Source organism: Camellia sinensis, chromosome 14 (assembly GCF_055761805.1).
Source record: "Camellia sinensis isolate YWXY chromosome 14, ASM5576180v1, whole genome shotgun sequence".
NCBI classification, from domain to species: domain Eukaryota; kingdom Viridiplantae; phylum Streptophyta; class Magnoliopsida; order Ericales; family Theaceae; genus Camellia; species Camellia sinensis.
Window position 1 is genome coordinate 38,210,340 of NC_138974.1, and position 12,163 is coordinate 38,222,502.

Genomic DNA, 12,163 nt, shown 5'->3' on the forward strand with positions numbered 1-12,163 from the left:
ATAGGACTTGATCCAATTGAATAAATTGGTTAAACCCAATTGCAATATGATCCAGACTAGAGATTATTGCGTCCTGTCTTCACAAAGGACCATTTGAGAAGTTAATTAAAAGTTAGCTTTTAATTTTTAATTTATTTTGGGTCTCAGTTTGTTTGGTGCTAATTTTCATAAGATAGTTTTTAGAATTTTTTTATTTTTATTTTTCGTATTTTAATATTTTTAATGAATTTTTTTAATATTTTAAGTATTTTTTTTTAATTTTTAGACACACCTAACATAAACACACTTAAAAAATATAATATTTGTGAATTTTTTTTTAAAAATACACTAAATACCAAAAAATACGAAAATTTAGTACATTTTCGTATTTTTGTTTATTTATTAATTTTTTAAAATATTTTTTCACAAATATTTTACTATTTAGATACATCTAAGTAAAGTGTATCTAAAAAGGTAAAAAAATTACTTAAAATTTAAAAAATATTCGCTAAAAACAAAAAAAAAAAAAAACGAAAAACAAAAACTCGATTTCCAAAAAATTGAATTCAGAAAACTGAAAGTAAACACACTGATTACTTTTTATATTTTTCACACATAAAAAGACAAAAAAGACAAAAATAAAAAATAAAAAAGTCAACTTTTAACTTATTTTCCAAATCACCCCAAACTATATTATATATAATTACTTTTTTATAAATATATGTGTAAAGATTTTTGATAAAAAAATTATCAGTTTCAATTTTTTTTCTTTTATAAAAATGACAAGTTAAAAAGTTTTTATTTTTATTTTTAAAAAATATCAAAATTTTATTTGACAATTTGTTTCCGTTTAAAAAAAAGAAGATAAATTATAAATACATTCTCTAGAATTTGTTTAAAATACGAATTGACTTAAGTAATTTTAAAAATTACATTATGCCTTTTTTAATTTTTAATTGCATAACAAATGACCCATTTTATTAATAAATCATTAAATTAATTGACCGTTTTTAATGATATTAAAAATATATTTCAATTATTAATAATTTTTTAAATTTTATTATTGTTTTAAGAGAGTAGTTGCAAATTTTATTTTTTCTGTTAATTTTGTTAAATAAAAAATTATAATATTTTCCATAACTACATAGAACAATTTGTGTATATTTATAATTTACTCAAAAAAAAAAAACTATAAAACTATTTTTGAAGGAAAAGTTGCTTTGCTTAAATTTTTTTTGACACAAAAATAAAAAATAATATAAAAAGGCGGGTTTTATTTGGGTTGCAAAACTAAACTTATGATATAAATTCGCAAATAAGATACGTGGAGGGACTAAAAAGCAATTATCCAAACACCTTCTCTGCTACTTTACAAGACCTATTCGCTTGGTTCATTACAGAGCCTCGATTTCTCTGTCGGTTGCTCGCTCGCTTCGACTCGTTTCCTTTGAGAGCTTAACAGTCCATTGCTGTAAGTATCCAAATGCATATATATATATATATATATTCACATGCGTTTCATTTTCAAACTCATATTCCATTTACATTGTTTAGTTTTTTTGTGTAATTTGATTATGCTTATTTTCGTGTTCGCATTTGTGTTCTAGGGTTTAATATTATCGCTGTATGATACATGTATATGCTATTTAGCGTTAATGGGTTTATATTATGTGGATTTGTGGATTCTAGGGTTTTGCTGATTGCTTTTTTGGTCGTTTATTTTTCTAGGGTTTTGGTTTTTCCGTTGGGCTTTCAGTCTTTTGGGCGCAAGCTTCTTTGAAATTTTATGTTAATCTTGTAGGTTCTTGAGAAAAGTTTGGTGAGTTTGGTTGCTGAGAAAAGGTTTGTGAAAACCAGAAATATGTTGTTGAGCCTTAGATATTTTACCACTTGTTGGTGTCTGATATACAAAAATAATGCAAATAATAGTCCATTGTTTTATTTGATTTTTTTCCCCCTAGTTTTGTTGGCAACATTGATTCTTAGTTGACTAACTCTGCCTAACAAAAAAAATCCGGATAAGTTTACTCCATCTAACTTTCAAATAACAATAAAATAAAATTAAAAAAAAAAAACACATAAACAAAGCGTATTTGAGATGATAGAATAGTCCCCTAGTTTTGTTGGCAACATTGATTTTTAGTTGACTAACTCTGCCTACCAAAAAAATCCAGAAAAATTTACTCCATCTTACTTTCAAATAACAAGAAAATAAAATTTTAAAAAAAACACATAAACAAAGCGTATTTGAGATGATAGAATAGGTAAAAGTGGACTCACTGTCTGATTGGGACAATTCTGAATAGTTTTATGGCTACTTTTTTTTTTCTTCTTCTTTTTTGGTTTATGTAGTTTTAATGGTTTTTTCATTTGATCTTTAAATGGCTTAGTGCCAGTTCTTAGAAGGTGAAGCTGTTTGTGAATATTTTTTTTGTTCCCATAGGAGGCATATTTGCTCTTACTATTTTGATGTTTGGTATTATGCTTATTATTTTCTATTGATTTCTTGTTCAGCAAATGGCTGAGGAAAATTTCAATGAACACGACATGGGTGGTATGCCTGAGAACACAAATCCTCCCGAAATACAAGGATCTGAAAATGATTCAGGAGGAATTGGAGAACCAAAGTGGCCGGGATGGCCTGGAGAGAATGTTTTCAGGATGTTGGTTCCTATACAGAAGGTTGGTGGCATTATAGGCCGCAAGGGGGAGTACATTAAAAAAACCTGTGAGGAGACAAGGGCTCGTATAAAGATTCTTGATGGTCCACCTGGGACTACGGAAAGAACTGTGAGTTTTCCTTATATTACTAGATGATATGTTTAACATGTGGGACTATGATGAGTAAACTGCTACTTTATGTGTGATTAATTTTAGTGTCTTCTTGTTTTGTTTCACTAATAGTCCTTTTGTTGAGTAATACATTCGTGGTTTTATGGATTATTAGTCACTGAATTGTTTCTATCTAATTTGAACCTGGTTTTGATGCAACCAAAAACTAAAGGAGAAAACACACACTTGTGCTCAAATTTGTCAAATACAATTTTGTAATATGTTGCAAATGCCATACTCTCCAGTGCATCTGACTTGGTTAATTTGTTTATCTGATTCTTGTAAATCTTTAGTCATTGCAGTTTTATTTTGTCAAATTTCTCACCAAGCATAATATAGATGCAAGCTGCTTCATATTTATCTTGAAACTATTTTCAGGGACTGGAAACATCATTATTACTAGATGTTTACATTTCACCATTTAAGGAGGTTGTTTCACCATACTTTTAGGATTTTAGCCATTGATTTTGCTGGAACCTTTTGGTGCAGCTGCTATTGCTTGCCATTTTCCAGCTAGAGCTGCTTGGAGAGAGAAGACTAAACATGCATTGTTAAATCTGAACTTAATAGTTAGTTAGAACTGGTTAAGACTTGTAAAAGAGTATCATATCAATTAGTAAAGTTATCAAATAATAAACCATTTTTATCATCCAAGATAAATTGGTTATTAAGAAGGTCAAATTAATATTTAAACAAACAGCAAGAAACAAGGAAGAGAAATATTAACTTTAAACAACAGGAAATATAAGGAAAGTGTGTTCATCACAATAACCAAAATGAATGTGTGCAGGTTCTCCGCAAATCTAAGGCAACATTTCAATCACCAAAGTGCTTCAATTTAGAAGAACAAAGATCCAGATTGCAGGGATCAGCATGAGCATTAGAAGTGCTGAAAAGTTTTTCGGACTTAACTGTCAGAAATTTCATGTGCTGACAGTGGTACCAAGAAGCTGTGCACTATTTCTGGTAACTTCAGAACTTGGTCGATTGGTGTCTTGCCACACATTGCTAAACATTCTACCAAAAAACCCAAAAAAACTCATAATTGACAATAATAAGATGCAGTATTCTTAATAGCATATAAATTTCTACCTTTTTTTAAAGCACAGATTGCCAATTTAGTGTACTGTAACATAGCACGAGTAAGACTTGACCAAAATTTATTACAATTTTTAATATGGAACAATTTTTGGTCCAATCCACTTCGTTATGAGCAACGTAAATTATCCGTTAAGGCTCCAAACTGTCCCTAGAAAATAGCGTGCGCTTCTTTTCGTCGAATTGGAAATTAAGTCAGCATGGTTGGTTAAAAGTGATTAAAATGTAATTAACATTTATTAACGCTTACTGATGCATCTGTCTAAAAGATTAAAAGTTTCAAACACGAAGGCTTGTGCATGTCAACTAGTTATACAAGAATAAATATTAAATAAAATATGATACTGTGGACAGAACGGTCTTTTTGTTTCTCTTACCCTTGTTGATTAGTTTACACTCTCAGAGGTTGAATAAGCTGGATGATGTCTTATATTTTAGATTTACTTGTGTAGTTGGTTGCCCGTATCTGATTGTATACTTATGGTAGTTGATTGTGATTTTGTGTTTCCAAAAACTGGTGGTTATGATGTTTACTACCATCCAAACTTTTGTATGGATGATTTGTTAATTATTTAAATTTTATCAAAAGTAATAAATTATAATATCCAAAATCCACAAAAAGCATTAAAGAAGAGGGGGGAAAATTAGTTGGCTTGTCTTGGCATGTCCTTGGTAGGTCCCCTGAAAATAAATTAATTAAATAAAGGGACACAAACATGTCCCCGCCTTGCTTGAAATACTGCTACAACACCTATTTTAGAGTGTCAGTGCTTCATGGGTTTTTGTTTCCAAAAATGGCAGCAGTTCATAGAATGTCCAAAATTTGTAGAATTAAAAAGGGTGTGTTCACTTGTTTTCTAAACAAGTTTTCATTCCCTTCTCCCTTCCCCACCCCTCCATCAACCCTCACCCTCACCCTGATCACCCCCTCTGGAAACTTGCCAAACATGCCTTTTTTTTTTTTATATAATTAATTAATTAATATTTTATATGTTTTTTAAAAGGATGTGTGTACCAAACATAGATTTATTTTTGGTTTTTGCTAAACAAGGGGGGCAATCCACTTTATGCCCTCATGGTTTGACCATTTTGCACTTCACCTCCTTTACATTTAAAAATAGCCATTATTTGGCCTCACAAGGCTGGTAATTGAAAATGCAATAATACTTTTATACTCTCCCCAATGTAACATTGTCTTCCTCCTTTTGCCACTGTGTAACCAGCACCATTGTATTCAACCACCACACCACCAGATTCAACCAATTCAATAGCATCACTCATCGACTAAACAATACCAGGAATATATACATATATACATGTACCTATATTGATGTACATATACATATAATAAGCAAATTGTGTACACGGACATATACACATATATAGATGTTATATGCAAATATTCCTGGTATTGTATGAATTTCACAAACAGTGGTGGAGAATTTGAGGAACATCTCCTTTGTGTTTCAAGATACATGGGCCATGTTTGGTTTGATTTTCAGAAATTTGTTTGATTTTTTTTTTTTGTTGTAAAAAACTAAAAATTAATTTCGTGAAAAAAATGAAAAAATGAAAAGCAATTATCGTTTTTATGTAGTTTTATCTTTTTGGAGGACAAAAATAAATTTTTAAAATTCAAAAATATATTTTTGATGATTTCTATTTTTTCAGAAAATAGTTTCATAAACACAAACCAAACATGGCCATCATTTTGCATATGAATGTACACTTACACATAAACTCTGCACTTAATGGGGGCACATCTATGAAGAACATGTGTGGAGTTCTTTGGGTGGTCTTCAACTCCTTCTATTGTTACCTTTTCATCCCGGGTTTCACCTAACAGGGACGCTGTTGTGGCAGGCTGGCAGCAACAATGGCAAAGGTGGCCCAGTGTTGGAAAAGTTTTTTGTTGCTAAAGGTCAAGCTCATTTTGGATTTAGACAAGTCATAATGGTGCAGACTAGGATTAGATTGTTGACCCTAGCTGCTTCATATCGATTAACTTGTATGATGTAGATTTAGTTTTATTATTATTATTTTGCAATTTTTACTTAGTTAATGGGTTTAAGATTTAATAAAAGTCGGTTTTAATCCTTATGATACCAACTGAGAATTTTTACTGTTAAAATGTTTGCGTCATGTCCAGTGATTCTTGTTTCGTTTGAATCTGAATACGGAAATTAATTTGGCAATTCTGTTGACGGTAATTTTTGGGAATTTTTGCTCCTTTATTAGGTGATGGTTTCTGCGAAGGAAGAACCAGGTGTCTCTATTCCTCCTGCCATGGATGGTTTACTGAAGGTTCATAAACGTATTATTGATGTAGACAGTGATCCAGCTCATACTCCATCTGGTGCTGGTAGGATAGTTTGCACAAGGCTTCTGGTGGCAGCTACACAAGCTGGAAGCTTGATTGGGAAGCAGGGTGGCACTATAAAGTCTATTCAAGATGCTTCTGGTTGTAACATTCGTGTTCTTGGAGAAGGTTTTTTTCAGATCATTCTTCTGCCTAGTAGTTTTTGTAACTTGCTTGCATGGAACAAACTAGCATTTGTGTCTGTATGATATTTTTCCTGTAGCTTGTGTTGTTTCCCCTTATCAATGTTTTTCTTTTTTGGGACTTACACTAGGGGACTTTTTTACTTTGAAATAAGCTTTTCTTCCTTCCTGCTCCTTGTTTTTAATTGAGAGGAACCTCTTCTCCCCCTTACCACTTTTATTCTAAAATGTTTTCATTTACCTGTCGAGTGGTTTATTGGCTTTTATTGCATGAATAAGAATTAGAGGAGAGACTTTCTTTGGGATAATTGGAATATCATGTGATAGCTCTGAATGATTTGCATGATTAATCTTTTTCAATTTTGAACTCTTTTAGCTTTGATAGTGTATACATTATATATTGATTGGTGCTCCTGTGTTATGAAACAAATTGCTGCAGAAAACATTCCACCTTTTGCTTTGCCAGACGATAGTGTTGTTGAGGTACAAGGGGACCCTGCAGGTGTCCATAAAGCTGTTGAACTGATTGCAACCCATCTCAGGAAATTTTTGGTTGATCGGGGTGTTATTTCAATGTTTGAAATGCAAGTAAGTTTTGTTCTTTAGCCTCTTTTCACGTATTTTTGTGGAGAATGTCATTTCTTAAGGTAGTAATCAGATGGGCTCATGCGAATGAGAGGTGGGCTGTCAAAACCGGCGTTTTAGAACTAAAAGAGCCTAAATGCTCGGTGATAGCAGATCCAGTGCTGGGCTTGGGTGGCAGTAGGTTGGTAGGTAAAATTGTAGGGATCAACCTCCTTGCTTTTTGTTGGTTTAGTTTTCGATTCAAATTTGGGATTGAATTTTAATATTGAGCGAGTCAAGTTGAAACTAGGCAGGTTGAGCAGCCCTTCCCCCACTTAGTCAAGAAAATAGAAGGCTGAATGATACTACTTTTTTAGATTGATATTGCGCTTAGAAATATTAACCCTCTAAGTTATCTATCCCTCCTTGAGAGAAATGATGCTTTGCACCCTGAAAATTGCATATAAATTCTGTAAAGCTGATGTGTTCAATTTCAGTGATGTTATAAACACATCGTGGTCATATGTACTTTCTTATCATGTCTATATGCACACATGTGATTTAATGATTTCTGGTCTCTGGTCAGATGCAAATGCCAAATGCTCAAGCAAACCAGAACATACCCCCACACCAAACTTGGGGCCCACCTCCTCAAGGTTTTCCAATGAATGCTGGTGTTGGACCTGGTTTTATGCCTAATCCTCAATACATGCCGCCTCCGCGTCAATTTGACAATTATTATCCACCAGCAGACATGCCTCCTTTGGACAAGCAGCCTCGTCAAGGACCACCTGCTTATGGAAGAGATGCATCCATGGGAGTTCATACAACTATTGCTGCACCTGCACAACAATCAGTTGTTACGAAGGTTTTATTCTTTGCTTGATCTTCTTCTTCTTCTTTTTTTTTTTTTTTTTTTTTTGGTGTATAAAGATTATAACAGAGGAAATTGCTAAATGAGGGGTTCTACAAACTCATGGGAATAACCTTTTGCGGCTAAATTGAAGCGTGTCACCTAATTGTGTTGTATGGTTCTTATCTCTCCTTTTCTGTTCATTTTTTAATAAAGAAAAGCTAAAGCACTTCTTTGACCAAATACCAAAAGCAAGTATTGATTACCAAATTATAGTTGATTGTGTGAGGGTTCAAATTACTTTGCATAATATGAATGAATAACTAATTACCAATGCCTATTTTAAGCTAAAAATGGAACCAGTCCCTTTAGAAACCCCAGAAAGGCATATGTGCATAGAAGGTTGAGGCAAAAGGGATAATATTTCAAAAATTTTGTCTAAAAGCCATCATTGTTCCAAAGGTTTTCTAAATAATATTTTCTAGGGGATAACTGTGCATTGTGCAAATTGCCCTTTACAAATCTCCAAAAAAGGCACATGTGCATAGAAGATTGAGGCCAATGGATAATTTTGCAAAATTCTTGTTTATCAAAAATCTCTGTGAAGTTAACGTTGTGCTAAAAGTTCTCTGCACAATGTTTTCGAGAAGATAATTTGTTTTAACTTGCAGTATGTGATATTACTAAGGCCTCGTTTGGAAAGTGGCTATTTTAATAATTTTTTGATTTTTTATGAAAAGATGTGCAGAAAAATAGAGAGAGTGATGTGACAACTTATGGTAACTTTTTGGCTTTTTAGTTTTTTGGCTAAAATGTATAGTTGACAAACGAGGCCTCAATTCTTTTTGGCTGACTTTCTCTTTTCCTTTTTTTTTTCATATTTATTTTGGTTGTATTTATGCAAGTAAGGCTATCAGTTGATGAGACTAAAATGCTGTTTTGAACTGCTTTACCTGATCAAATTTGATTGGAAGACATACTGTTGAAGTTGTATTAACAACTTTATAATTTGGGGATAAAAAAGTTAAGAACCCTGCATCTTGGACTGAGTTGTTCAATAATTTGTTAGGACTATTTAATAAACTTAGGTATCAATGAGTTTTTTTTTTAATAGAATAGTTATCCTATTAACTTCTCCACAAAATTTGTTTTTGTTCATAGTAGAGTGCAAGTTAACTTCTCGAACAAATATGTGGCTTTTTGAAAGGGCAGACCCTGGCTTTGATTTACAGGTCTGTTAAATATTTACCTTTTGCCGTTTGAGTTTTCTGATTCCTTCTTGATGCCTGTGTGTGTGTCAGTATGGGGAGAAAAATAAAAAGAACTCGCAAAGCTGAAATAAGCCCTTTTTCCTTTATGTTATAACGTGACAAGTTTCATAGCTCCCACCCTGAAGGAAACTGGAACGTGATAATGAAGAACATATATATCTCTGCATCCCTATGGAGTTGGAAATTGGAATGCCAGAAAATTCTTTCCTTGTTGCCCCTTGATGCTGATATTTTAAATTATTAATCTGTTGCATTGCAATGATTTCCTCTCTCTCTCTCTCTCAAATATCAATTCCTTTTTTCCTTGTGTTGAATTTGGACTTGGTTTTTATTCTATTTAGGTTTGTTGAAAGAAAGCACGTACACTTGTACGTTGCAGTGTTTGGTATTGCTTTGAATTTTATTTTTCACTGCTTCATTTAACATATAGTTCCTTTAGAAATAATGATATCAAGAAGAAAGGAACAAATTTAATTTATTTATTTTTTTTAATTTTCTAATATAAAACAAGGAAATGGAAGAAGATATTTTGATTAGAGAGTTGGCTTAAAAAGTTGTCTTTTAAGACTTAGGTAAAAAGAAGTTTGTTCATGATTTGGTGTACTTTTCTAGATATTAACTGTGGAAGGTTATATGCAATCTTTTCAATTCCATATCACTTGCAATACTTTGCATGTTTGTCTTTATTGTTCTTCTCCTATTTGCCCCTGTACCACTCAGGCAGTGGGTCAACAGTAAGAATCAAGCCTTTCAGCGCCCACCTTTGCACCATTTGTAGATGCCATGGTAGCATTTCAGCCATTGTTCTACAATAGCTTCGACTCCACTTGATTTTGTTTGATTTTGACATCAGAGGTATATCTGCATCACAGTTATTGTTTTATTTGTTCTGTAGGTCACACAGACCATGCAAATTCCTCTATCATATGCAGACGCTGTAATTGGGAACTCCGGTGCCAATATTAGCTATATACGCCGGGCCAGTGGTGCAAGCATTGCAATACAGGAAACAAGGGGTGTGCCTGGGGAGATGACTGTAGAAATAAATGGATCTGCATCACAAGTCCAAACTGCTCAACAGTTGATTCAGGTGTCCGATTCTTTTAGCACTTCTATGTGCCTGATTTTGCTTTCTTTCCCCTTGGCTTCTTTCTTGATCCTTGTGTTTGAGTGTTGTCAATAATATCTTATCTCACCCATGGTTACACTCAGATTTATTACGATGTAGGGTTGAAATGTTCTTGCCTTGGAAGGCATTTGCTATTCACTTTAGGTGTCAGACTGCATTTGTAGTATTTTTTTTTTTCATTGTTGTTATTGCTGGTTGCATATGCCTGTTATTGGAATTATTTAATATCTTGTTGTTTTGCTATTGATAATCACCAAATATTTTGTTTAATCTTCCTTTTTGCTTGCACATGATTATAATCGTTTCTAGAATATATCCATACAATGGGAAAAATTGTAGGAAAAGTAATATCTATTAACTACTTTTAGGTATGTAGCTTATCTAAGGTCAAATTGTAGTTTTTTATACTTATCAAAATACCAAGTATGAGTTAAGCTTTCTTGTAATCTTTTGTTAATTATACATTTACTAACTAGAGTTAAGTAATTTTGTATAGATTTGAATTTTAGTTTATTGTATCAAATTTTTGTTGGTAGGAATGAAATTTGGTTGGTTTGAATAGGAGAAAAAAAGATTGGGAAACTTAAAAATTAAAGAACCATGAGCATAGACGGAAGTGTTAATTATGAAACATTACACTAGCTGTGATACTTGTCTCAAATGTCATGACTGCAAAGTATGCTTAATGCCACCCAATGTGCCCTTCTTCAAACTGATTAGTTTTTTTTTTTTTTTGTTCTAGCAAATTGATTACACATTTGTCTCTCTTTTACATGATATGCAGAATTCCCTCGCTGAAGCTGCTAGTGCCACACAGAACCCCACAGCTCCACCAACCGGCCAAGCATACAACTATCCTAGTCAAGGTCCAGTGTATGCATCTCCGCCATCTAACCCTGGTGGTCATGCCGGCCATGCTCCCACTGCAGACTATGCAGAGTATCCAGACTATGCTGCCGTCTATGGGACCAACTATGGTTATTAAAGAGGCTGACATCTTTGGCCTAGTCAGGTTGTGATGAAACATTCTGGATATTGACACGTGCTGTGCTACTGGTTCACGTGAAGAATGTAAGATGGTTCTTGGCAGTGAAGAAAATATCATAGTGAGAAATGTTCTTTATGGAAAAACTTTTGTTAATTTCTGTTTTATCACCTAGGCAGAATACTGGGCTTGAGCCAATTCAAGCCCTTTGCTTTCGACTTGTTTAATTGCTATTTGGGTTCATACCTCAAAGCTAGTAGTATGTTTCTGTTGTTTTTGTTGAATCCTATTGCCATCTATGGCTGCTGTTCTGTATGGTCAGACTGTTCGGTGACTTGTCAAAATGTTCTACGCGAATGAGTATGAGTAGTGAGAACTTTCTTAGTTTACATAATGTCGATAGCTTTTGAGTTTTTCTGCTGATGATTAGTGTGTGATAATGGGGACATTTTAGGTACTCCGAAGTGTCCAGCAGGTCTTCATCCACTTCTGTTGGGAGTAACAGATTTTGTCATTAGTTTTACTTTGGATTCATGATTCCAATCAAAAAAAAATTATAACTTATAATTAAATAGTCAATTCAAAACTCTTTTTAGAAATATTTTTCAAAATTTATAGCCAAGTTCTTTTCAAATTTCTTTTTAAAATCTTATCCTTCAAAACAAAAAAATAATAATAAGAAAATATTTTTTTAATTTTGTTTTTTGAAATTATTTTTTATTTTTTATTTTTGAAGAAAAATATTTTTTATATTTCATATTTTAAAAAAAAATTATTTTATTATATTTTAAATATTAGTTAAATAATTTGTTATAATTTAGATGTATATGGGCGGTATAATTTTTTTTATAATTTAAAAAATTAAAAATATATTTAAAAAATAAAAATGTATTTAAAAAAATAAAATATTTAAAATAAAGAATGTATATTTAAAATATTTTTAAAAAATT

At 32.4% G+C, this 12,163-nt stretch overlaps 1 protein-coding gene across 4 annotated transcripts; it reads left to right on the forward strand.

Moving 5' to 3' along the window:
• The first annotated feature begins 1,282 nt into the window (after positions 1-1,282).
• LOC114321479 (flowering locus K homology domain) lies at positions 1,283-11,607 on the forward strand. Of its 4 annotated transcripts, XM_082904245.1 has the most exons (9): positions 1,372-1,450; positions 1,708-1,821; positions 2,494-2,769; positions 3,602-3,777; positions 6,148-6,397; positions 6,851-6,999; positions 7,562-7,843; positions 9,995-10,189; positions 11,013-11,607. In XM_082904245.1, the coding sequence occupies exons 4-9, from the start codon at positions 3,685-3,687 to the stop codon at positions 11,211-11,213; spliced, it is 1,170 nt and encodes a 389-aa protein (XP_082760371.1). In that variant the 5' UTR covers positions 1,372-1,450; positions 1,708-1,821; positions 2,494-2,769; positions 3,602-3,684; the 3' UTR covers positions 11,214-11,607. The 4 variants fall into 4 exon arrangements, with proteins under 4 accessions (XP_028124437.2, XP_082760370.1, XP_082760369.1 ...); XM_082904244.1 differs by lacking the exon at positions 1,708-1,821 and having other exon boundaries at positions 1,315-1,450; XM_082904243.1 differs by lacking the exon at positions 3,602-3,777 and having other exon boundaries at positions 1,360-1,450.
• The last annotated feature ends 556 nt before the right edge of the window (positions 11,608-12,163 follow it).

What these genes read in the sequence shown, in the direction of transcription:
- LOC114321479 (XM_028268636.2), top strand. Translation starts at nt 2,497, where the DNA reads ATGGCTGAGGAAAATTTCAATGAACACGACATGGGTGGTATGCCTGAG. An exon ending in TTTCAATGTTTGAAATGCAA is followed by an intron (nt 7,000 to 7,561) that starts GTAAGTTTTGTT and finishes GTCTCTGGTCAG; the next exon opens with ATGCAAATGCCAAATGCTCA. An exon ending in CTGCTCAACAGTTGATTCAG is followed by an intron (nt 10,190 to 11,012) that starts GTGTCCGATTCT and finishes CATGATATGCAG; the next exon opens with AATTCCCTCGCTGAAGCTGC.